At 44.5% G+C, this 26,740-nt stretch overlaps 2 protein-coding genes and 1 long non-coding RNA gene across 5 annotated transcripts in view; 1 reads left to right on the plus strand and 2 right to left on the minus strand.

Annotated features, from left to right (window-relative positions):
• The window catches only part of EVA1A (eva-1 homolog A, regulator of programmed cell death), a 199,632-nt gene extending 194,194 nt beyond the window's left edge, over window positions 1-5,438 (minus strand). The window contains exon 1 of one of the 3 annotated variants that reach the window (XM_040554330.1): window positions 5,147-5,438. In XM_040554330.1, coding sequence (XP_040410264.1) covers window positions 5,147-5,246 — 100 coding nt within the window. In that variant the 5' untranslated portion in view covers window positions 5,247-5,438. The remainder of the gene's footprint in view (window positions 1-5,146) is intronic. The other 2 variants (XM_040554332.1, XM_040554331.1) reach the window with 2 other exon arrangements.
• Window positions 5,439-8,434: 2,996 nt separating this feature from the next.
• On the minus strand, window positions 8,435-13,227 carry LOC121068795. Its single transcript, XR_005819096.1, has 3 exons — window positions 12,969-13,227; window positions 10,640-10,709; window positions 8,435-8,883 (listed from the first exon to the last, which is right to left on the minus strand). It is a non-coding gene; the product is annotated as an uncharacterized LOC121068795 (long non-coding RNA).
• Window positions 13,228-19,855: 6,628 nt separating this feature from the next.
• Window positions 19,856-25,060, plus strand: MRPL19 (mitochondrial ribosomal protein L19). The gene is made up of 6 exons (XM_040554340.1): window positions 19,856-19,988; window positions 20,209-20,320; window positions 21,965-22,083; window positions 22,624-22,758; window positions 23,727-23,908; window positions 24,745-25,060. The coding sequence occupies exons 1-6, from the start codon at window positions 19,919-19,921 to the stop codon at window positions 24,955-24,957; spliced, it is 831 nt and encodes a 276-aa protein (XP_040410274.1). The 5' UTR covers window positions 19,856-19,918; the 3' UTR covers window positions 24,958-25,060.
• Window positions 25,061-26,740: the final 1,680 nt, after the last annotated feature.

The following is a 26,740-nucleotide window of genomic DNA, read 5'->3' on the forward strand; positions in this document are numbered from 1 at the left end:
ATTTCCTCCTCCAGCACTGCTCAGCTCTCTGCCCATTGACAGGCAGAGCTGCAGACAAAACCCAATGCACCTTCCCCTTGGGAGAGCTGCTCAGCTCCTGCTGCCAGAGCCTGACGCCCTCCTTCAGCTCCCCAGGCCTTGCTGACACAGCGCACCACACAGCCACGTCTCCAGGACGTCATCGGAAGACGCCCAAGCTGGTTTTTAAGTGGCTTCCATGAGGTTTTGGAATTTGTCACCTCTGCAAAAGGAGAATTTCTTTGTCCCAGCACAGACCTCCCTCAGCCCACACAGCTGTGATGGATGGGCTGGATTATAGGGCCTCCAGCTGAGGAGGAAAACACTGCCTGGGGCAGCAACCTCCTCGAGCAGCAGCCCGAGGTCCATCCAACCTCATCCCCCAGGGCCCTTCACCAGGAGAAGGTACGGAGGTAGTCTGGGTTCAGCCCAGCCTCTAAACAAAGTCCGAAATGTGTCTGTTTGTCCTTGGGGTCAAAAGCACAGACCTCATTACTGAGTTACACCACTGCACTGAAAGAGAAATTGTATCTGTCTTTCTCTCGAAAATCCCCCGTTTGCAGCTTGCAACACGTGGAAATCCTGTCCCCATGCACCCCCCTTGACACTATCGACCCATTCAGCACTCCAAAACCAATATCAAAGTCTGACTAAAGCCATTCAGAAGCTGTTAGCATGTAGATTTGGGTGATAATTTGGTGAATGGGCTTGTCAAACAAATTGCCTTTATTGTGGACTGATTAAACGCAATCAGGGAGAAGAGCCTTTCCCCTCCCAACTCCAGCCCTCAGCAGCTCCAGCAAACACCCTGAGCCAATTAGCAGGGAGGTGGCAAAAGCAGCTTTCACTTGAAACCTGCCATTCCTGGGGGAAAAAAGAAGGAAAAGAAACAACACATCGCCAACAAAAAATCTTTGTGCTTTCAAAGCCAGGAAAAGCCTCCAGGGAAAGCTCCCGAAAGCTACCCAGGGCTCACCTGCAGGGCGTGGATGGAGTTATCAGGATTCATCTGGCTCCCTGCCGGGTCAGCTCCCTTAAGCAAAGCGCTGCTCAGATCCTGCTCATGCCAGATATAATGCAGAGAACATAAATATTAAAGTGGGCCCGGAGGGAGCAACTCTACCGGGGCTGTTTTTTCCTATAGCTTTATGTCCTGCAGCTGGGTTCCCCTGTGTCAGAAAAGGCACGAGTCCCAGTCAAAGCTATTTCCATGCCTAGAAGCTTAAGTTTTTGGCGTGGCTCCCTGCAGTGGATCCTCTGATGTCTGCAAAGAGTAGAGTTCACAGAACAGCCTTTTCTGCTCTGCTGTGGTAGTGAAGGGATCTGCCCCCACTAAGATGAGATTCATGGCAATCGAGTAGATCTGATGCCACTGCTGTCCTATCCTGAAATTAGCTAATGAACAGGAAAGTTATGGCAGGAGGTGAAAGAAGTGGAGCAGCCATGGCATCATAACCACATAAAGCCTAATTCCCTGCAGGTATGTAAATGGAAATTAAACAGCCACCGTGGCTGGTGGTGGGCAGAGCAGAAATCACCATGTGTTTGCATGATTTATCTGCAGGGCAGTGAAAGGAACCCCATGGCTGGAGCTAGAGACAGCACATGGGGTATGAGCAATAGCTGTTGGCTAAACTTTCAATGCCTGCATTTTCAGTTAGCACCAAAGACTGGTTTTGGCCCCATTTTCATTAACCCTACACTTCTAAGAAGTGAGCTGTGTGCTCACCAGCTCCCAGGGCCTACGCAGAGTGGCAATGGCACAGCTCCCTCTGGCAGGGCAAGCCACTGCTTGGTCTCGGACTCCCCCTGCAAACAGAAAAGGGCCAAAATAAAGGTTTAATCAACCAACAGGGATTTCAGGGAGCTCATTGCCAGGGCTAAGATTAGGATGAAGTGTTTTGCAGTTAAAGCACGGGGAGCTGAGAGACCAGCCTCTTGCCCCTATGCCATCACAGTCTTCAAGCGTCACCTTGAACATAAGGGGTACGTGACACACCATGACACTGAGTCTTGAGCACAAGAAGCAATCACAATGAGATTAGATCAAGAGCCCATACTACAAGCAGCCACAGAGAGAAAGCCAAGGCCTTATTTTTTTAAGAAGTGGCTGCGAAGTGCCTGGTTACTCTGCTTGCTCCCTAAAGACCTGCTTCCTACCCCCACACCATCCTGCAAACGTCAATGTTTAAAGAACTATTAAAGAAAACAACTCCAAAACTCTCCACATAGTTCAAATACTTCACTTAAAAGGAATTTTAATTCTTACATCTCGGATTGCAGCAGTCCCCAGCACGACACGCACTCACGTTCACGTTGCGGTGTTTGAGCTGTGCAAACAGGAGGGATGGAGCTGCAGAGTGAGACTGTGAGCTTTCAGGCCTGGGAGCCACAGAGATGGAGATCTCTGCCTTCTCTGCCTGTGCTTCCCTGTGGGCAACTCAGTTCACCATGCTGGGCCTCTGCTTACCCCCTCAGGGGGCTTTTCCATGACCTATGTAAAAAAATCCTCCTGCAGCCAAGAGATGCTTACCTTGAAGACCCTAAATTGTTTCTTTCAGGACTGGAGCTGCGTAGGCTCTTCCTACCCCAGCAGCAGCTCCCAGCCATGCTGAATCAAACCAAGCTGAGAAGCCAGAGAAGCTGTGTGGCTGAACGAGGTCTACAGGGTTTAAAAAACATTATTCTCCAAAGAGCATCAGTTGCTCTTTGGGGATACCACTGCTATTTGCAACCTGGAAAAGCCCTTCCATCCCCATGAGCAGTGTCATCTCTTTCCAACAAGTGGGCAGCAGACAAACTGCTACCGAAACCTTCCAAGGGATCGCATCAGCAATATCAGCAAGGGATCTCAGCAGCAATAATCAGGAGGAATCCACTCAACTCCTTGGGATGCAATTTGTGTTTCAGGTGCACGATCTTTAGGCGGGCATATGGTAGGGTTATAAGGTTCCCCCAAAACCTTCACCTGCTCAACTCCAAGCATATCAGAGAAGAACCCTGAATACCCAGAAGTATAGAAAAAGCAAATAAATGGCTAGAAACCATTATGGTCAAAGTATGCTAAAAGGCTACCCCCTTCCATTCCTTATACCAGCTAACAATTCATATATAGGGGTAACAGTAGCAAAAAAAAAAGCTCTATCATGTAGGAAGAGTTAACAGGGCTGCACTGCCGCTGATGTGCGAGCTCTTAGCACTGATATTTGCAAAATATTTTGGGGCAGCATAACGTGTGATTTGGGACACGCTGTACCTTTCCCTACCCCCTTTCATCCTGTGGCTACACGGCTCCTGGGCGTGCAAGGCGGTATTAGAGCTGCTACACAGTGGGTACAGCCCTTTCCTGCAACAAGTTATGTTTCCTGTCCCATTAGGTACAGTCATGAGTGGGGACACTTGCCAAGCCTGCTATTAGGAAACATGGCTTGGACCTGGTGGAAGATTTCAATGCTTGTGGGAACACACGGAAGGTTGTGTTGTTGGGGTTACAGACCCTGCATTAGAGTATAAAATTGCAGTGCAGGTACACAGGGTTAGAAACCACCCCTCTCGTCACAAAGCATGGCAGAACAGTTGAATGCTGCAGAAAATTTGATTTTGTTTTCAGTGTTTTGTTTTTGTTTTTAAGTGACAGCATCTGCCCCCAGTGCCAGCATCACCGAACCTAAGGAATTTGCGCCTGCTGCTCTGGCCGTGTGGTGCAGGCATAGCGTGAAGCACCCTTGCTCTGGGACACCTCTGTGCACTTTAATGCTTATCGGTTGGCCTGGCTGGGAGGAACTGGATCTGCACTGTAGAAGGACCAGTGCTTTTCCCATCACAGCTCTTGTCCCTGTCATGCCCACTCCACACACCCCTTCTGCATTAAAGTGGTTGCAATGAGGAGCACAGAGAAAGCTCATCGCCAAGAAGGGAGGAGATAAAACACTCTCAGTTCTTCCCATTCAGAGGCAGATCTGCCTTGAATGGCAGCCCCCAGGACTGTCCTGCCTCCAAAGGAGACTGAACCACAAGCAGGTCAGCCCCCTTCAGCTTCCCATTAAAAGACTTCAAGCTGCTATATATACTTTCCCCCACCCTCTGCCACAAGCTCCTCCTTTCTAACACAAATCTCACAGCAGCACACAGACACACGAGCTCCCAGGAAGCAAGCAGCAGTGTTGTGATGTGTTGAAACCACAGTCCGGTGAGATTCAGCTCTTGCTAATGACACTTTTTCCATTAGCAAACTGTAATTGGCAGCTCTTATCTGCTCCTACAGTTTTGCAACACTCACCTAAAGGACATGCCAGGCTAGACATCACATTAGGTCACAAAGTTAGGGCAGATATCCCAAAAGCAAAGTGGCCCCACTAGCCATTCCTGAGCAAAATAATCACCCTGCTCAACCGCAAAAGGAGACCTGGTGGGTTTTCATTGACTCATACACATATCCACAAAGAACAGATGCAGAAAGCTAATTTTAAAGTAGCTGAAGCAGCTGTACATAGTTATAAAACTTACACAGGACTCCCCACCTTCAAAGCACTGTGTATTTAACTGCTGCGCACAACTCAAAACAAGTGCTATGAATAGTTTTAGTTTCCTATTTTACAACGTATTTAGCAATGAGACACATCTTATCCTGCTTTAAGCAATCACAGGCTGAGTATAATTCATTCTGTGCAGCTAATGCCTCCTTTATCTGAGTTTGGGACTTTTGGAACAGTCAGGAGCTTTATGCTAACAGCAGAGGAATCTGGCCCATTACAAAACACTTTAAATTTCAACATTAGCTTTCTGTTACATCCATGACATCCCAGTCTCCTAACCTAGCTCTTTCACTCACTCCTCAGAGAAAGGCAGCACAAACCCAGCTACAAACAGAAGTTAACACAATTCCCATCCTTGTTCCCAAAGTTACTCTGAACCAACTCTGCTGAAACAGTTTTGCTAAGGGTTATTGAGGCAGGCTTTTAACAAACTCAAAATCCTCTTACAGAAGGATCCTTTCCATCAGATTACTTTAAAAGGATTAAAATCGCTCCCTGCGTAACTCTCCCAGATCTGCTCACATCCACTTTCCTTGTGCTGTCCCCGCACGCTGTAACAAGAGCTCCCGGCTGGGTCAGCACTTCTCCCCTACCTGAGAAGTCTGCCGAAGTCCTAGCAAAGTTGCTGCAAGCTGTCAAGCACATTAGTCCTATGAGAAAGGCGGAGGTAGGAAGCACATCTGGGCAGCACATCCTTAGGTATCCTCACGGCTTGTTTTCTTCCAGAGAGAAGGAAAGCACTCTCTGCCCCAGTCCGACACTCATCGCCCGGAGAAAACTCTTAGTCCCATAGCTTGGAAGGATCGCAGCCAGCAGCCAGGAAGGAAAACCACTCGCTCGCACTCACTCACACACACACACATCCCTTGGAGTGAATGAATCCGACTGAGTGAGGCTGACGAATGAGACAGACCTACCTGAGCCTTGGCGGAGGTCCCAGGGTCCTAAAAGCCATCGCTTTTTCGCCCAAATTTGCTGCGGGCTCCTCACGTGCAGCTGTCCAGCAGCGGCAGGGCAGGGGGGTGAAAGAGCTGGGGGGGCTCCCTGGGGGGTTGTTTTAGAGAAGTCGCTGTTATTTCAGGCACCCTGGGATCTTTCTTCTCTGGTGCAGACGGACAGAAGGATGGGCAGTGTTTTCAAAGGAGGGAGCCCAGGACAAAACATCTGAATTCGCATGGATTTTTGGAATGATGGGCACTTGCTGCTGCAGTCAGTGTGAGAAGAGGTGTCCTGCCAGACTGGTGACAGGACAACTCTTCAGATATGCCCAGCCTTACAGCTGCTCTCATGGTGGAAGAGATTTTGCACTGGCATCACTGGGATCAAACCCTCCCAGATCAGTGCAGGACTGGGGCTGGTGTCAGTCCACATATCCAAAATCCTCCTTCCTTTTGAAAGCAGCCAGCCCGGCCAGGCTTCCTCTATCCCCCTGCACCCCTCTTCCCTCCACCAAGGTCAACAGAGGATTTTCGTGCAGTTCATAACCTCTTCAGAACAGGAGACCTGTCTCCTGCCATAGCCACTGCTTTAACCTCCCACTTGCATGGGCTTAGCTGCTAACACAAGCTCTGCTCACCCTGCAGAGTCAAAAGATGGCTCCAGCTCACCTGGAAGCACATTCAGTACTTTATTTTACCTGATCTCCATCCATACACTGGTAGCATCAAGCCAGCTATCATCACTTGCAAGAGCTGCATTCTGGGGACATTGAGGTGGACGGACTGGTAGACCCTGCTCTTGCTGGGTACAGGAAAGAGATCCTGGCCTTGCTCATCAGCATTAGCAGCATTTCAGGCTTTGTGTATAAATAACAGACATAACTGATATATGTAGGCTAGAGCAGAGCAATGGTGCAGAGAACAGGCAGATGGTTTTGATGGGCAAAGGCAACATCCATTATCAGCCTGGGTATGCACACACAAACCCGCAGAGCAGCACGGCGTGGGGCTGCCAGGGAAGGTGGAGGCAGGCACACAGCTCCTGGACAAAGCTGCACTTTCAACCCACCAAAAATAACCAGAGGGAGAACATCCAAGGAAAAAAACACAACTGGTTTTTACTCTTCTGTCCTGTTCGCCGACATGAAATTAAGCCAAACTTTCCAAAAACTTTCACCTCAGAACTGAAAAGCATAAGGTGCTTCAGCCCAAACACCTCTATTTTTTTTTTTTCAGAGCTGAGTGCCCTTGTAAAGAGCTTCTTATGCTGAAGTTTCAAACAATGTTTCGGCTGTTCTCAGACGAGAATCAGACCGGCTGTCAGATTATATGTGAAAGACATTTTCAAGAGCACTACCATGAATACCACATTCATTATTTCCACCAGAAACCCACCCCAGCCTGCGCGCTAAAAGCAAACTGAAAGGGAGCTGTAAGGCTGTGGCCCTGTTTGCCTTCTGTCCGTACAACCACTTGTTCAAGTTCCACCCAGCCACACTGAGGACAGGGGTAGTGTGGGATATCCCGAGTTTGAGACCACACGAGAAAGGAGTTGGTCTGGCCTAAATGACACCTAAGCAACCCTCTGTCCCAAGCAGCTCCTCACACCCTGAGGATCTACAGCAAAGGGACAGAGGAGCCAGCTCCCAAGGCCAGTGGTGGCCCTGACACTCCTGCTCCCCACAGATGACCCTGCCGCCGTGGCACGTTGCAGAGGGTTACCTAAGCAAGATCAACAATCAGGAACCTCTGCTGGCTGCTTTGTTTCACCCACTTTAATCCCACCTGCTAGAGGTTGGCCTAAGCTTTAAATAGAACAGATCAGGACATTTGGCTCCCTGCATCTACGCATAACCCCTTTCTCACCTAGCTCTGCTGCCCTTGCCAAGAGGAAGATTCACCACTACAGCCTCAGAGGCGTGAGATAACTGTGCCTATTACCAGATTATCAGCCAAAGCTCCTTATCAGCGGGATAAAGAGGTAATAGGGCCCCTGGAAATTTATCAGCGCTCTGGAAAAGGGAAGCTGTATTTGCTGAAAAGAGCCCACCCTGTTAGCAGGTGTTGATTTTACTGATTAAAGGGTAATTAGGTTTGGCTGACTCAGTATATGGGAATGAAAAAGAACTCTGATGACAAGGGGTTTAAGGCTAAACATGGGAAGTGTGCTTGAGCAGCCCTTTATGTTATTGTTAATAACATTAACCAGAGGTTTGGGAGCTTACATCAATGTCATGTGAAAACTTTGTTTTTAAACACGTTTGTAAAGATGCCTTCCAAGAGCAAAGGATAAAACAGCTCTTGCTAAAAATAATAATACTAATATATATATATACATATCAACCTTTGAGAAACAGGCAATTCTGTTAAAGTCCATTTCCATAATACCCTTATTCCTTACGGGATCATCAGCTGTGTGTTTCAAACGGGAAGAGGCCACCTGTCCCAACAGCAGCACAGACAAAGGATGGTCTGTCTCTCATGGATAGTCTTATGGGGTAAACATGAATCATGGGCACGCCAATGTGGGTCTTTGTTTTTGGGGTTAACAGCCCTTGAAATCTAACTATGCCTTCGAAGATGTCTCCTGGGGATAGATAATAATGCATGTGATCATGCACAATTTCTTGGATCCCTTGTCCCCAAAGCCACCCAGAAGGGAGAATAGGCCAGAACTGAGATGCAGTTACATCTTAGCTTGGAGGAAAGATTGCTTTCTTTCTCTCCTCCATGCTTAACAACTGTACCTCAGTCCTCCTTTATCACCATGAATTTAAGTGCATTGCTCTTTCTTCTCTCTTGCAGGTCCTATCCTTCTCCTGCTACATAAAACTGTAATATCTGAAACATGCATATGCCCAATGTGCTTTAAATACAGTTAACTACAACTGCAACTAGGAAAACTGAGGCACTGAGAAGTGAAGAAATTCATCATGCAGTTTGGTCACCCCAATATCACCTAGTTTATGAATGACAGTCAAAACCCAGATAGCTTAATTCCTAGTTTAATGCTGTATGTGCTCATCTTGCTGCTTTCTAGGGCTGATATTTGGCAATGCTTTCCTGTTTTTCTCTCACCCTGCACCGCTAACGTCTGCTTTGCTAGGCTAAAGCACCATCAGCTTGAAGAAGGGCTGGTCAGTAGAAGAACAGGACCAGGATTAGGTTTCAGCTAGAGAATCATCCGTAAGGCTGAAGTTGTGTTTATTTACACAGTCACAAACAGGTATATTTGTACAAATGTGCTAGGACTCATCTTCTTACTGTGTTTTCTATAATGTCTCAAAGCATTCTCCTTGAGAACACTGTTGTATTCTTCCATTTCAGTCACGGTGGAAGTAAAGCAGTCATTTCTCTGAGGTCACACATATTTCAGGGTCAGCTAGGGGCAGCTGTATCAGAAATGAGAATTGATTAAATACTTACCTGAGCCCAGTTAGAGTTCTGTCCACTTGGCCACACTATCTCCTCATAAATGAATGTCAATTAATAACAAAATATACATGCATTTATACCTATAGAAAACTGTCTAAACTGGGTGGAGACAGCATCAAATATAAACTAGCAAAGCTTCCCAGCACAGCATGGCTCTTTGTACTTTTTTTTTCTTTTTTTTTTTTGATCTTTCCCTTAGGAGTGTCTTATGGAAACAGATGGGGTTACTCATGGAAGTGAGCACAGTTTGCTTTCATCAGTATGGAAGCACAGGAGTTCATATAATGCAGTTTTGCAATAAAACACCAAGAATCTCAGGAGTAAAAATATTTTCCTGTCTCCGTATTCAACATTAAACAACAGCTATGCAGAATATTCAAACTGATGAGCCTGGGAAGTTTTCACACTTATGTCTCTCCATCAACCCAGTTTACAAAACAAATATAAATCCTGGGGGATTTGTTCCATGCTGGGACAGGTTTGGAGTGGGAGTGTTGCTAATTCTGTGTCCAGCAAAGGCCCCAGGTAATGCATTTATCTCACAGAAACATTGAGAAATGTTGTATAGAGCAATGCAAAATTTTCAAATGTGTGAAAACGTTACAAAAATAAATATTTGGAGACTACAAAGGGATTCACAAGAAAGCTAAAACCTTTCTTCTCATGGCTGCCCTAAGTAACTGATGTTGAAACCTCTCTCAGCTGGCATTCTCCTCACAGTAATGACATGTTTTACATTAGAGCATACGGTACAGCCTGGTGCTTTATTTCATAGAGTCATAGGATGGTTGGGTTGAAAGGGTCTTTAAAGACCATCCAGTTCCAGACCCTGCCATGGCAGGGACACCTCCCACCAGCCCAGGCTGCCCAAAGCCCCATCCAGCCTGGTCTTGAACACCTCCAGGGATGGGGCATCCACAGCTTCTCTGGGCAGCCTGTTCCAGTGCCTCACCACCCTCACAGTAAAGAACTTCCTCCTTATATCCGTTAAATCTACCCTTTTTTAGTTTAAAGCCATTACCCCATGTCCAATTTCAGACCTGCATATCCAATTGGACTTAGTTGCTGCCTTGTGTGCGGGGTGCACTAGAACTGCACTAGAACTACAGGGAACTGGAGTCATCTTCATGCTTCATCTTTGTACTCCACCGCAAACATAAGGATTTCCAGAAACAAGGATTTCAATGATCAGAGTTTCTCAGACATAAGCTGGATTCTTCTTTTTCCCTGTGCTTCATCTGTCTTGACTCTTTAGATGTTGCTTCCTGACGTTTCTTGATACGTGGGCACATGGCACCCAACTGAGACCATGAAGTGCTCCAAGACCTTTAAGACGACTTACGCTGTTTTCTTATACCTTTAACATGAAACTTTTCTCCCACTTGACCTGGCTCCTTAGTACTCTCCTAATGGCTTTCCTGGGAGGGTTTCTCAGTCACTTGGATGATGGTACATACTGGCTTTTTCACTGTTACTGCTATCTTTCCTTCAATATATTCAACAGCACTCTTGAACTGCTTATTAAATAAAAGGACTAATTTTACACCTGAAAATATCTTTCTTTTCTTTCTCAAGCAGCCATGGACACTCAAATAAGCAGTGTGACATGAAGAGAAAGGTTTTATATTTTTTTGTGGATCCTTTTGTAGTCTCCAAATATTTATTTTGTTAACATTTTCACACATTGCCTACCAATCCTCCCACATAACTTACATTGTCGTTCATTTCCACAGACACCAGAATTCTTCCTCAGATTTACTTGTCTGGAAGTTCTCTGCTTGTCCTGTGGGAGAAACGTGCTACAATGTACAGTGATACAAAATAGGGATCATCTCAACATCCAGCCTTCATATGACACTTAAGATGATGCCCCAGAACCTATCCCAAACCTCGTGGACTCTGCCTGAAGGCATGTGAGTGCAGTAGCACCAAGAATAACAGAAGAGTCCTTCAGTGCTCCCCCAGAGCCTCCTGTCCCAACACATCTACACACGGTCGCACCCCATCCTTATTACAACTACTGTTATAACTTGCATAGGACACTTACATGGGAAAACCATTTAGTTGCCAGAGACCTTTTTTCCCACCAAAATGACCATTTCCAAACGTGGCCATGAAGCCCTTGCATCACATCCACATCTATAGCAATAAGGTGAAGGAAGCAAGGGTCTGGACACAGGCACTGCAGCTCTGGTTACAGTTACCTGTTAGACCTGTCCTTGGCATGCTTTTGACCCAAGCCACCCAGCATCCAGACAACTTCTGAGTGTGGCCTGGGGGCTAGCAGGGAATTCAGCCATTCCCAACAGGAAGGGAGGAATCCTGCTTTGGAGTTTGATTGTATGAACATGGCCAGATGGTGCCAGCTGGTTCAGGGCCAAGGAATGAGTCTTGATCCTGGTTAGTGTACAGGTCTGAAAGAAGCCAGTGAAATTATGCAGAGAGTTCAGCATATGTGTCAGTATTAATAGGATTGCGACCTTTCTTTTTGTATGAGCTGAAGATCAAAAGTGAGCTAACTCGTGCTCAACGACAGTAAGAGCACAGCCAGGTGCGTGCAAAACCTCCCAGTGGTATTTCAGAAGTTCTGAAGTGAAGATGCAGTGGCATGGGCTAAGAACTGAATCCCTGGTCCCTCGGGCAGGCCTGATCAGAGCTGCCCAGGAAAAGCTGCATCCTGCAGTCCCACCTCCAGACTCCAGAACAGACACAGCCCAGGCTGCTGGCTGCCATGCTCCCACATCCTTATAGATAGATCATTCTTACAGGGGCATTCAGCAGAGGCTGGGCTCAAGACTGAAGTCAGTGAAAAGGTCCTTACTGACTTCTCAGGTTCAACACCAGGACTTTCTTCTCCCATGAGAGTGAACTGACAATATGGCTCTCTGAGTCCCTCACATCCTCAAGTCCTTTGATCATCAGCAAATTTGAACAACTCTAGATTGCAGGAAAGCAGTTTTCATTGAAGCTTATCACTTTCTGAAATTCTCTTTATTGAAGGGCAGGTCTAGTTGAAGGCAGAGCCCAAGAGCACATGAGGAATGTATAGTGAGCAAATCTTTTCCCAGCATAACTTGGACATCAGCTTTTGCCTCAGGCTTATCATTGCCTACAGGCACAAGGTATTTCTCTGTTTTCTTGCAGATAGCAAATTTCACCAAAAAAAATCACTGGCTCACAAATCACAAACTGGTAAGAAATCAAAGGGAAATAAAGGAAATGCCTTTCTGCTGAATGGGCAACATTAATCCCAAGTGTAATTTCACTAGCGTAAGTGCAAATTCAACAATAGACTCGGTCTGCCATTTGCAGGAAGCAGAACAGATATGTTCTTTTTCGCATGTACTTAAAAGGAGAAATATTACTTAGAGTACAATTTCTTTTCCCTTATTTTATTTTTTTTTCTATTTGAAAGCAGTGTTTCAAAAGTAACTGTACACTTCCACATGCATTTAAGTACTCAGGACAATAATATTGCCAGTTATTTATCTTACAATGGTCTCAGGAGACTATCCAGTGACAAAGCCCAGGTGCGCTGGGCATTGCAGACAGAGCTGGATTATGTCATCTAAAACAGACTGAGGAGCTTACAATGGTGTGGAAGTTCAGGCCATTCAAACCTTTGCACTCTGTAGCCACAACAGTGGCATTAGGGAACTCCACTTAACTTCTAGACAAGAGACACTTCCCACTGCAGAAATCCCATACCGAAATATCACTGCCTTCATTGTCTCAGGACACCTGGCTGGAAGAGCCCTCCCTGGTACTTACTGCAGTAACGTTACTTGCTGGACCAGCTACAAAGAGCACAGAGGAAGGAAGCAGGCTATGCAGCTGGCTTGCAGGAGATCTGGGGAGATTACAGGAGATGTCTGAGTTCACCTGGTTAGGGGCTGCCTGGACTGACTGCACTGTTATGTGCAGAGCTGCTCGCAAGCACTAAACTAATGATTAGTGCTTGTAAACAACAGGGAATTACATAAGACTAGTATAAAAGGTGGCATTTCTATATTCAGGTTATACCTCAGAAACAGAAACTCACCCTCTGGTGAATGACTGAAGCAGTAGTACCTGTTTGTAGCAGGTGAGGTAAAGAGGGACTGGAGCTTCCAAACCCTTTTTTGATTTTTTGCTGGACCAGCCCTTTGCAGTGGAGAATCTTTTCTATTCATTACTACACTGTTGACAATTTCTTGCTTCACCTGCTAACCCCCTCTCGTTACATACAAAACGAGCCAAACCACCTTCTTCTTCTTTCCTGCAACGACAGGTAGAATTATTTATTTTCAGCTCACCAAATCTGCCCTGAGACAGCTCACCAGCTAGCATCCCCATAACCCTCCCTCCACAAAATGCACCTTCTGACATGAGAGGAAAAGCATCTGTGTTTATTACAGAGTCCCAGGGTGACCTGAGCGCTGATTTGAGGGGTTTTCAGTGAAATAAAACTGCCACAAATGGTGTTATGATTACCTAGAAGAGTGGAGGGCTTCTTCAGCTGGGTTAGAAAGCTGGTGTCCATAGTTGCTGCTGCCTTTATGGAGGATGAGGCAGAGATGTGAAGCTTGTAAAGCCTGGTTCTCAGGTGGAAGCCCTTCTACGAATTCAGTGGATGCTAAGTGAGACATAAGATGAAGTCAGTTTCTCTCTCTCACGTATCTTTCTGGAATAACACTGCATGAAGTTGAACCAGCATAGTGGAAAATAATGTTATGACTTCTAAAGGGGTTTTGCAAATCAAGGGATTTTGGATCAAATTTTCTCCTAAGCTTGCTCACTGTTTGCACAGTAATGAAGAGTAGAGGCTGGCTTCCTTTAAAATAATGAAAAGCTGTGATCTGATCATAAATTTTTGGCTTGCTATTTCCCTTGCACGAGAAGGTTGTGGTAGTAGGTATAATTTACTGTGACGAACCGCTGCATTAATGCATTCATCAGGAGAAACAAATGGTCTCCCTTTGAAAGCTCCTGCCCACCTTGAGAGAGTAATGGGGTTATAAATGGAGAAAGAACAAATATTGACTCTATGAAATGTAAAGGTACCTGGGAGTTCACCCATCAGTCTTCAGATTACACCTGCCTTTCAAGATGAATGTGTTTCTTTTTTTTTTTTTTAATAATCCATTCTATTTTTATTTTTTTAAGCACCTAAGGAAACAGGATAGGGACATTCAACTCAGTGCGCTCGTCAGGTTTTCAAGATGCTCCAGATCATTTCTGAAGAAGCTCAGATTTCTGGAAGGAGGTAGGTGTTCCCAGCCCAAGAGTTATCTTTCGTTTCAGTTTGACATGAGTACCGGAGGAACTGCCTGGGCTGGTCAATGAGTTATCTGTTTGAAGGTGTTTCTGCTGAGGCTTTCTGTAAGACAGTTCCAGAAGCTTACCCTCCATCATTTACACTATGGAAGCTCAGAGAAACATACATTCCTTGGCATCTGAACCTATACAGGGCTCGAGAGGATCCAAGAATTTACAACCTAAGGGAAAGGCCTCAGACACTGTTTACTGAACTTAATCTCACTTTGTCACACACCTTGCTTCCTCCTCTAAAGTCATAATCTCACTCATTTAACCTCTGAGGCAACACTGTAATAACTGTCTCCTACACAGTCTATTGGAGTCTAGTTTAGATTCATTTCAGTATTGGCTTCCAAATTAGATTCCTCTTAAGATGACTTACAGAACCAGAAAATTAGGAGAACATATATGTCAGCTGAGATAAACCAGTGTTGTTGTCCTTTCTGTTACCTGTAAGGGTGTCATGCCATAAGGAAATCAATATTGAGTGGATACCCATCTGACAGTCAAAACCCCAAGACACTGCAAAACCAGCCATGACTTAAATTCTCAATTATCTGAAAACAACACAGATTCCAAGAGGACTTCAAAGACATTTCTGATTCTGAACATAGGGCCCGTATCTGCTGAGGCACTGGCACAACTGCCTACAGACCGGTTCATATTTCATATGTCATCTGCCCCCTGATAGAAAGCATCAGCACCTGTTTATTTTTCTCCTGTTAAGGTTATATAATAGCAATTTATCCTGCCAGGCTGGAATGCAGCAAAGGGAAAAGGAAACGGAAGAAAATAGACGTGCATGAGCACACAGGTGATGTGCCACGAAAGCTATGCCCCTTGTCAGAGGCATGCCAGGAGCCCGGGGCTCGGGTGAGCAGATGTAATCATTGCTCCAGCAACCCCAGGCGAAGAGGAGACCACAGGTCTGGCAGGGTTAACCACGCGTGGCTCCAACAGGATGTACGCTCCAAAACGACCGAGGCCTGGGGGTGTTTTGACAGAATGAGCTGAAGATTTTCCAGTCCATCGCCTCCCCGAGCTCAGTGCTAGGATGCTGGGTTAGAAGAACAGTTTTCCCTCTCCTCTTTGCTTGCTCTACAATAAGGTACAAAATGTAATTGTGGATGTTTGATGGCTGTCTTAGCGAACAGCTGTTCAAGCCAGAAGGGTCTGGTACCTTAGGTCATTTTAGGCAACATTTGGATTTAATAATTTTGTTTATTAAATTTCAGCAACTCACCTTAAGGTAACCAACAACTCATGCCTTATTGAAGGCAAGGTTCCAGAAAGACAAGAGCTGCTGCCAGACTTTTTGAATATTCTAATAAAATTCTCTGTACTCAAACCTTTCTAGGTTAGTTTTTATGTTCCCTTGCAGCCCCACAGCAGTCCCACAGAGGTGCTTTGACACCTGGGATAAGGAGGACATAGGAATCCAGGCATTGCTTTATGCCCACGCTGACATGGTTTATCAGGAGAGCCTAAGGGACTTAGGCAATGTGGCAGATACTCCTGGACTGTGTGACATGCACGGCCTCTCAGTCTGAAGAGCACCATGGCTGCTCCACCAGGGACTGGTACGCCTACAGCAACTATGAATCACTTAGCAGTTGCTCTGTAAAGGGTAGGATTTAGCTAGGACAAAAGTGGGCTGTGGGGCACTTTCATAAAAGCCACGGGGCAGTGGAGCTACTCCACAGCACCCAGTCTATCCTCGTGCTTCCAGTTAGCTTCCTTGAGCCTCCATTTCTCCCCTGGAAAAGCTGCTCAGGAGACTCAGGGCAAAAAGTGCCAGATAACAACAGCCAACATGTCCTAGCAATAAGGGCATATTGAATGCCTGTCAGGTTTCATTTGTTAGCCTTTCTTTCTCCCCATTTTACCTTTGAGTGGTAACCCTGTGAGTAGGGATCACTTGTAGGCTCTGTGCGTGGTTATATGACTGTACAAACCAACAAAGTACAGATGAGAGGAGAGATGGATGCATTTATGTTGCGTAAATGGCAGGGGAAGGAACTTCACTACTGAGATAACAGATGTTAATTTAAGGTTTTAGAAAGGAGTTAGCAAACGCAATGTTTCCACTTTCAAATCCAACTGAAACCAAACTGTGCCAACTCCTCAGGTCTGTACTGAGCCAGTGCTTGTTCCCATTTCTGAAGGAAATGACTCTGGGTGTTTCCTGTACACCCAAGGAGGAAGAGGTGAGGAGGCCTCCAGGAGTCAGCCCCATTTCATTTGGAATCTGGCCTCTTGGAACATCCTGTTCTCAACAGTGAATGCACAGCATACCACACCTCCAGAACAGCTCAGCCCCTTGTAGATACCTCTTTCTGTACAGAGACATAACAACAGCAGGTGTTACCACTGTTTGCTGTGTTTCCTCTAAAAAGATATCCAAGTTCCCTTGGGGAACATGAAGTTTCACTCCCTTCTTCACACCCTCTGACACTCCACAGACAGCTGTGTTGGGGCTGCTGCAACATGGCCTTGGGTTTTGAGAAGAAATCTTGGAGCCTGTGATTACAGGCTGCACCTCAGCCTGTTTCAGAAGGTGATACTGACAGCCTTCATCCTGTGCTGCAGAGGCTGATGCACGTATCCATGCTGGGACTGAAGTACCAAGTCCCCAGCCTCCTGGGTCCAGAGAGCATGCGTTAGATGAAGGTAGATGGGTCAGCTCAAGCCTGGAAGCAGTCTGCCCATGTTCACACAACTCAGAGCCCTGCCCCAATCCTTGTAACAGCTTTGGGGGTTCCTTAATTCACATTCAGTGTCAAACAAGCTCAGAGGTGGTCTAGACCTCAAGCAGCTGTCTCAGAACTCATTCCATGTTAACACTGGTGCAGCCTGTCAGGCATCTCTGCATCAGAAACACATACATTGCTCTTCTCTGCACGTGCCTCAAGCAACTCAGTAGCCTTCTTACAGTGAGGGGTCCAAAACAGAACACAATATTTGAGGTATGGTCTCCCCAGTGGCACATACACAGAGACAATCACTTCCCTAGTCCTGCTGACCACACTATTTCTGATGCAGGCCAGGGAGGCATTGACCTTTCTGGCCACCAGGGCACACCGATGGCTCAAGTTCAGTCAGCTGTTTACCAGCACCACCAGGTCCGTTTTCTGCAGGGCAATTTTCCAGCCACTCTTTTCCAGATCTGCATTACTGCATGGGGTTGTTGTGACTCAAATGTAGCACTCAGCATTTAGCCTTGTTGAATCCATACAATTGGACGTGCCCCATCAGTCCAGCCTATCCAGATCCCTCTGCAGAGTCTTCCTACCCTCAAGCAGATCAACACTCCTATGCAATGTGGTGTCTGCAAAGTGACTGAGGGTGTGCTCAATCACCTCATCAAGATCATCAATAAAAATTTTAAACAAAACTGGTCCCAATACTGAGCCCTGGGGAACACAACTTGTGACTGGCCACTCACAACAACCCTTGGGCCCGACCATCCAGTCAGTGGGTTTTTGTTTGTGTTTTTTTGTTTGTTTGTTTGTTTGTTTTGTTTTGTTTTGTTTTGTTTTTTTTACCAGTGAAAAGTACGATTTTTCTGTATTTGGGATGACTGTGAGCACTACAGAACCGCTGTATTCAGTTTTGAAATAAACATTTCAAGAAGGACATTGAAATACCAGCAAAGATTTAAAAGACAGTAACATGAAGGATGACCTTTATTGGAAGACCTTGTCCACATCTCATGGGTGACAAGGAATGAGGCCAAGCACTACTTTCTACCTATCTGGGTTTTCTGCCCAACAAAACTCAGACACCCACACAGGCAATTGCAGTGCATTTTAGTGGGAACAAAACAGAGCTGCAGGGCACAGCATCCCTAGGTTGAGTCATAGTTGCCTGGGCATTGTGGAAACACAACTACAGGATGTTACATGGGACAACCCTCCTCCTCCAGGGTAGATTCGGCCAAAACTCTTATCAAAAAGAACTCAGAGTGACTTGACCATGACTGCCTGAGAGGAAGACACACACTTAGTGGGCCATAATTAAAGCTGTTATAAATTTCGTATTGTAGCAGTAAGGAACCACAGCTGCACTTTCCAGGGATCTGACAGGAGGGACTAGAAATATGCTCTACTCAAACAGAACTCAGTCAGAGAAACCCCAAAGTCTGTTTAATATTTGCCAGATCACCTGCACACAGTGATGCCTTTAATTCACAAATTCTCCTAGAAGCATTTTACAAAAGTGATTAACTCACGTGACTCTAAAGTGATCTACATTTTCATAGATTTTCTTACACAGGTAAGAAAAGTAGGAAAGCAGCCCTTCCTGTCCTATATCTGACCTGCTCAGCAAAGAAACTGAAGGTGAGTCCCTTGTAGCTGTAAGCTCAAGAAGGCTGTCCCCAAGAAAGGACAGACAAGAACAGGGGGTCCCCCACTAGTAAGATGCTCACACAGTACAAGTGTTGAACCTAGAGAAATAGCTGTTTGCAGGTCAACCTGCATTTGTGCTGCTTTAACATGGAGCATGCATGGCCAGCTTAGCCAGGCAAACCAGTGGTGCCTTGATGCCAGGGTGCTACAACAAACCACACAGAAACCAGACACAGTGTGCAGGGGCAAGGCGCTGGTCCCTGTAGGGAACCTTAAGTGAGGTGAGGTTCGCCTACAGTAATTTGAGAATTCCTGAGCTTGATGTGGTTCTAGCTGTCAAGGTTGTCTTGTTAGAGATGTCAACAGAGGTCAGCCAAGGAGTTAGAAATGGCTCTCTTACACTGAATCATCCAATTGTCTTCTTTAAAGCCAGTTGCATGCCACAAATCTGCAGTTTTCCAAATTATAATCCACACATCTCCTTACAACCGTTTTGAGATCTCCTCAATCACCATTAAAGTATTGGGATTATCCCTATCTGCTATATTCCTCACCACCAAGAGGTATATATTTCTACCTGTTTTAATAGCACTTAGGCATTGATGAGAATGTAGTAGTAACAGTAGTAGTAGTAGTAGTAGTAGTAGTAGTAGTAGTAGTAACAACAACAACAACAACAGTAATAATAATAATAATAATAATAATAATAATAAAATAATAATAATTGTTGGGATCTTTATTTCAAGTGTATTCAGTGTTGGTGGAGAATTTTTGTATTTTAAGGGCTAGAGTGCCCCCTTCTGTCACATCAGTGTCCCAAACATTAACTCTTCTGTTAGATCAGCAGATTATGAAGAAATAATACTGTGGCTTGTCATCTGCACAGAGTGTCACCCAAACAAGCGTTAAGAACCCAAGCAGATAACCACAAACTGGAAAATAACTCTTATTAACGAGGGGGCTCTGGCAGGCTGCAAAGTCGCTCGCCACAAATAACAGGGGCTGAGAGAACCTCCCAGGCAACATGATTGATGCAATTAGTTGATGAGGCCAGGCTTATTTTGACAGGAATCCCTGAAAAAAACCTTAAACATCGGGGTGTTATTTACAGGTCTGCAACCTGCATTTAAGCTTTGTCTGCGCAGCCACTAATGGGATCCGGGCTGTTACCGAGGAAATCTGACTGAAAACAAAGGTATTCGCGGAGCAGCTCAATAACACCAATGCATATAATCAATTTTAAAATAAATAAATAAATAAATAAATGAACGATTCGCGTTGAGGTTTCTTTTGGCCCTCCGCGCTTGCCTTAACCGCCGTGCGCGCCTGCGCCGGCAGCGTGGAAATGGCGACTGTTGCCATGGCGGTGGCCTGCGGGAGGCTGGCGCTGAGGGGAGCCGCTGCCCGACCCAGCAGTGAGTGCCTCCCCCGACCCCCTGTCCCTGTGTTCTCCTGTCCGTCTGTCCCCTGTCCCTCTATCCTCTTGTCCCCTCGCCCGTGGCCTGCCCCTCAGTGGGTCCCCGGGGTGGGAGCCCCGGGCTGGGGCTTGGGGGGGGGCGTGGCCTTGAAGGGGAGGATGCGGCTTGAAACCCCTTTATTTTTATATTTTTTTAATGGGGTATTTTATTCTTACAGGGTGTTTCTCTTTTTCGGGGTGCCGAAGTAGCAGGGATGGAGAGACAGCGAAATTCCAGCCGCCCCCGAAGCCCGTCATCATCGACAAGCAGAAGCAGAGGGAGCAGAGGAGGTAGGGCGGCCTGGGCTCTCCGTTCTCACACAGGGGTCTGCTGGAGGCAGCTTGTGTCGAAGTATGCTTAAAATACCTCAGAGTGCTGTGTTCTGGAGTTCCTGAGAGCAGCAAGGCAGGAAAAAAGCGTTAACGCTTTTCCAAATTAGCATTTGGAATTTCCGGTTATTATTTTTACAAATTCGGGGGTTAGTGGATTATGTTTTCCTCTGTTAAAAGCATTCATCTCTTCAGTATGCCAGGAGGTGACACAGACATAGGTCCTGTGTCTGCCTTTGCCTCGCACCTAGAGCTCATCTGTGAGCCGATTGCAAACATTGCTGGTATCAGCAGTGGTAGCCTTCATAAAATTTCTTTTGAGTATTTTTATTGTCTCATTAAATCTGTTTGTGTCGCTTTAAATGACACAGTGGTTAAAATGGTAGTGCTGTGCCTGAGAGAGGAGCATGACAATACAGCATTGTGCATGTTCCCCCCCAGAAAAGTATAGTACAAAGGCAGTGCACAAATGGGAAAAATATTAAAAATCAGACTATAAAATCTTTCACTCTGCCTTCAGATCTGTTAGTATAAATATCTTCAGGATAGGGTTTGATTTTGGGGTGTTCCTATGTGAAGTCAGGAGCTGGACTCGATGATCTTCATGAGTCCCTTCCAGCTGAGGATGTTCTGTGATTAAGTGAGGAGTCCACCTAAGACATGCAGCATGTAATAGAATTGCTGACCGGAGCAGGGAGCCACATTTAAATACCATTTTCTTCTGAGCTGGTGTAACAGGGAAGATCAGCAGCAGGTCTGATGTTGTCCACCATCTCTGTCCGCATATAGGTGGCAGCACCAACCAGAACCTCTGTGCTGCCCCATGTGTTGTCTTGTTTTTTCCGTGTAGTCCCTGTAAGGTTTGTAAGGCAAGGTTGTCTTTGTCTTCTCCTTTTCTGTGTTCTCTTCTGGACAAATCCAGGACTTTTAAGTGAGTTAAATGTGTCCAGCTTCATTCTCTGAGGCTAAGCTGTCACACCACCCAAGCCAGAGTGAGCACGTGCAAATGGTCTATTGGAAGTGGCCCTCAGCCCAAGCCAGTACCCTGTCAGGAAGCCTTTGGCTTAGCAGTCAGAAACTGTACTCCAGGGCATGAGGAAATTCCTTGGCACAGTATAATTTACGAGAGCAGAAAATAAATTTAAGAGTCCCTTTTAGCTTCTTTAAAACAAAAGGCTATTTATGCTGTGTCTTGTAGGCTCTATTTGGCTGTTTGCAAAAACTGATAACAAATTGTTCCACATCTGTTACTATATAGTCATTAAATAGTAAGCGTTCTGCCGTGGGGATTATAACTAAAGCATGAAATAATCTCTTCCTAAACTGTGATGACAGTAACAGAACTGTCCTCTCTCAGTCAGCTCTTCTGAGAACAACATTTATTATTTGTTTGAAAAAAAAAATTGTAAAGAAGCTTCTTGGAGAAGCGAAAAATAAATAAATAAGTAACTTCGTGAACTGCAGTTCATGTTTCCAAAAAGGCAGCTGGTACAGATGGTTCGTGGGTGGTAATTTTTAATTTTCAGGCAAGTATTTGGACTCTTCTGGTGCTTTTTATGCAAATGCTTTCGTTTTATACTTACAAAAAATTTTGATTTCTTATAGGTACTTGAGCCCTGAATTTATACCTCCCAGAGGGAGAACAGATCCTCTCAAATTCTATATAGAAAGAAAGGATATGATACGGAGACGAAAAGTCTTCAACATCCCAGAGTTCTATGTTGGTCAGTAACAGAGCCATCGTAATTCTGTCAATGTTGTTTGTTGTGCGGGGAGGTTAAAAAGAGTGCTTTTATATTGTTGGAAATTGTAGAACATCACAGTATCATGTGTTAGATTGACTAGTTTGTAATGCTATGTGTACTACTTCATATTTTAATTTCAATTTTACATCCAGCTTGCATTGAAAAGATAATACTAATGCGTTTCTCTTTGGTTGTTTTTTATGTCCTGGTACTTCAGCACATGGTTTACCAGTAAAACTCAAGAAAGGAAACTGTATTAAATTATTTGTATTCAATTTGTATAAAGAAGAGTAAAAGATAAAGGTGAAGGGTTAAAGGTGAAGAAGGTTGATAGTTAACCTGCAGAGTCACTTTAATAAAAGTGTATTTAGTTGGTATTTAGGTGGTTTTAGGTGTATTTAGGTGGTTTTAGTGAAAAACATTTTTGAAACTTACCTAAATACGGGCGCTTCATCTGATGCTTATACATACTCAGTGTGTCTTGATTTGGACAGTATAATTTTATTTATTTTTCGGCAGGCAGCATACTCGCCGTTACTACTGCAGATCCACATGCCGATGGCAAAACCAAACGGTTTGTAGGCATCTGCATTCAAAGAGGAGGGAAAGGGCTTGGCGCTACCTTTGTGCTTCGGAATGTTATAGAAGACCAAGGTGGGTTTTACCTTCAGCAGTTACGCCACACGTTTGAAGGCACGGCACTGTTTACTAATTTTATGTCTGTATACTTAATAGTTTCAGATCTGTGTTCTGATGAGACTGAATGTGTGGTGTGGTTTCACACTGGTGGGCAGCTAAGCTCTGCCACACTGCTCTCTTATTCCCCCAAAAAGATTCATGGGTTGAGATAAGGACTGGGAGATCACTCAGCATTTACAGCCACGGACAAAACAGACTCAGTGTAAGAGAGATTCATGTAATGGCTCTGGGCAGCGGCATGTCCCTTTGGAGCCAGCTGGAGCTGGCTCTGCTCTGACATGGGGCAGCTGCTGGGCTCTGCTCACAGAGGCCACTCCTGCAGCCCCCCACTACCAAAACCTTGCCACATAAGCCTAATGCAATGCAATTCTTTCTGGTCGTGCTTATATTTGAGCCTAGGAAACGTACTGCTAGCCATGTAAATACAAGTCCAGTTTGAGCACTGCATGTTTGTGTGCACTGGAGCTGTATGCATGATCTGTGTAACTAGCACAGATTAGCAGAGCTTTATAATAACAGCTTTTACTAGTTCTTGACGAAGTTTGGAGAGGTGGAAATATCAATATTCTGAGATGAAATACAAAAGGACTAGGTGTCTATATATTTATGTATAGTTTGTATGTAGCCATTGTAACCAAAAGGAAGCAACGTTGAAAACCCAAGCTTCTCTTGCCCAAATTTAATTCATTTGATGTCTCTCAGTCTGTTCTGTTATCCAAAACTGGACTTAGAAACTGGCATTTGCCTGTGCAGATACAACGCATGTGGAGAGTCACATGTGCACGCAGCACTGTGTATGTATTTCCCTGTACAAGTAGAAAGCAGTCTTGAATAATATGGGTATGTAGAACACTGAAGAAATACTATTTGGTATTAGTACTTCCAACTGATTTGATCGTTAATCCAGACTTTCTTTCTCTAAGGTGTTGAAATATGTTACGAACTGTACAGTCCTCGAATCCAGGAAATCCAAGTTCTGAAGCTAGAAAAGAGGCTGGATGACAACCTGATATACCTGCGAGATGCCCTCCCTGAATATAGTACCTTTGATGTGAATATGAAACCTGAATCTCGTTTAGACCATGAAGAAATCCCTGTAAACAAGGTAGGAGCTTAATATTTTAGAGGGAATATGGAGGATAATTCACACGCTTTCACACACAGGGTCTGATTTTGGGGTGGTCCTGTGTGGAGCCAGGAGCTGGAACTGATGATCCTTGTGGGTCCTCTCCAACTCAGGATATTCTGTGATTCTGTAATATCCTGGAAGGCTGTTAACAGCTTTTACTTGTGTTAGTTACCCGGGTAACAAAAGTACATAAAATCGGGTGTCTTTATGCCATGTCTGTAGTGAAAGAATGTTCATAATGGAAATATCAACCATCCCCATTAATTAACTTGGAAGACACACGCACAAAGTTGTGGCTTTTGTGTTGCTATATTACATTTTGCAGAGAGCACAGCTTCTGCTACAGAAATGTTAATGCTGCTGATTTTGTGCTTGTCAGGAAGGAAGGTAAGAGTGGAAGAGTTAGCTAAAATCTCTGTTTCAGATCTGGCTACCTACAGACCCTGTAAAAGAATGCTAACTCAGTAACTTGCAGGGAGAAACGATTGCTCTCACACTTCCTTTTCTTTTTCCAAAGTAACATGTAGAACTATCAATCGAGAGTTAACCTCATTGTATGTGTCAATTTAAGGACTGTAATAAATCAAGACTTATCTGTACTAACAGATACTATGACAGCGATGTGGACAGTAAAAGTTCCTTTTCTGTCAATAGTGTCAAGTGGTAGTCCCTTAATTTCCTGACAACCTGGTCTGTTTTCTATTGCTACCTTTCTGTTACAGCAGCATTCGTTCACACTTAAGTTCACAGTCAAACTTCTGATCACCTAATACCTTTTGTGTGTTTTTTTTCCTTTAAATCTTTTACCCTAGCTGCAGGTAAGAATGAAACCTAAACCATGGTCAAAACGGTGGGAAAGGCCAAAATACAATATAAAAGGAATAAAGTTTGAGCTGCCTGAGAAAAAAATGAAAGCAGCACAGAAGTGGAGCCAGCCATGGCTGGAGTTTGATATGCTGCGAGAATATGACACTTCAAAAATAGAAGAAAAAATTTGGAAAGAAATAAATGAAGAGCTTAAATAATGGCTTGCAAATCCAGGAATTGAGACATTTAATACTTTTAATTTAAATTCAATTAATTTTTGTATGTACATAAGCAAAATATGCAATAAAGTTAACCTTTTCAGAATTTTTAAGTGTACAAAGTTGTAGTTGAACATTGTCTCTATGCCTGAAAACAAACCCTCCCTTTTCTGAGAAGTGTAATAGTGTTCATCCCAGCTTCAGAACTGAGAGGCCTCCTCTTTTAAATTACAGTAAACAGGGCTTTGCATCAACACTTCACCTTTGTGTTATCATTTCCACCTACACTTCTGTCTTTATGGAGTAGATAGTGGCCGGTTGTGAAACTGCCAGACTCAAGGGCCTCAGAAAGGGGCAACAGCAGGGAAGTAGATATATACATGCTCAACCACACAGTCTGAGTTCTCCCGCTTCCGATGATACACCAGTAATAATCTGCCAGAGCAGCAGATACACTTTGAAACCAGTTTTAAAGAACTGAGCCAGAGCAGCTGCTCTTTAAACCAGATCCTTTGAATTAGTTTAAGTTGATCATGACGCATCACAGAAGAGTCTGAAGTGCTCAGCTGGGACAGGAGTTGAACTCATAAACATGGAAAGGCAATTATCTTAAGTCCTTACAAGTACTGCCTAATCCCTTGGAAGTAACATCTACAGAGTTTATTGTAATAGAACATCAATTATAGGTTGCTAGTAGCTTCTTCAGCAAGCTTCAGACTGGATAAAACAAAGCAAGAAAGAATGAAACCACATGCTTGTGATTTCAGAGCAGCATTTTTGTTTTGATGCTCAGAGGAAAACAGAAGTACTCCATTATTAGAAAGCAGGATTTGCAGGAGTACTCCTAATTCTTGAAGGTAATGAGGGGCCAGTAGTGCCCTAGTTTTTTCCACATTTCACGTAACATTCCTGTCATATTAAAGAATTGAACTGTAGAGGCTCGTTAACACAGCAAAATATTTACTTGTTTTCAAAATAGTCATTTTATTTTAAAAGTCATTTTTTGTTTGTAACATTGATCCGAGCTATTTACAATTAAAATCTTTTACAAAAATATATTTTACAATTAAAAAATAAAAAAGGGAATAAACCTACAATAGTTAAATTCTCATCCCATAAGATTCTGGAGATACAGTTGCAAGTAAACCCATCAGAATTTGAGATGCATGAGGGTTTCTACAATAAAACATCCTTTATATTCTGTAGCATTACTTACTGCAAATATACAAAGTTATAAAATATTAGAGATCTAATACATGTATGGTGAAGTAAGGTTCAGTACCTCTCATGGGGAAGCAGAAGTAAGATTTTCTTAGGAAGTTGGTTACTAGAAGGTAACGGAAGTTGTGCTTATGCTTCTCATAATGAAGAGGTCTATTAGGAGTCTGATAATCAGGGTGTGACAACTCCAGGTCTGTGCACACAAGTACAGTCTAGATCAAGTACAAAACTCCCCTATAAAGCACACGCTATCTTCACTACGTTTGTTCTTCCCCAGACAGTCTTCTGTGCAACTTCTTACCTCGCTAAACCCGTTTACCATCGGTAAACATTGATCAGACTCTTCACTGCACACCGACTTCCTCTGTTTCTGTACCAGGATCAAAACCCTTGCGACTTTATCAATTCTTTTCCACTATGGACAACTTAAATGATAACCCTACCGGAATCACTGCAGACAAGTTAGAAGAGTTCAAGGGCTGCTGAGTTGGAGAGTGATAGTTAGCAATATAATATTGAAAATAGCTTGTAAAGTTGTCAGCTCTATAGCAGTGATAAACTT

Source organism: Cygnus olor, chromosome 3, assembly GCF_009769625.2.
Source record: "Cygnus olor isolate bCygOlo1 chromosome 3, bCygOlo1.pri.v2, whole genome shotgun sequence".
NCBI classification, from domain to species: Eukaryota; Metazoa; Chordata; class Aves; order Anseriformes; family Anatidae; genus Cygnus; species Cygnus olor.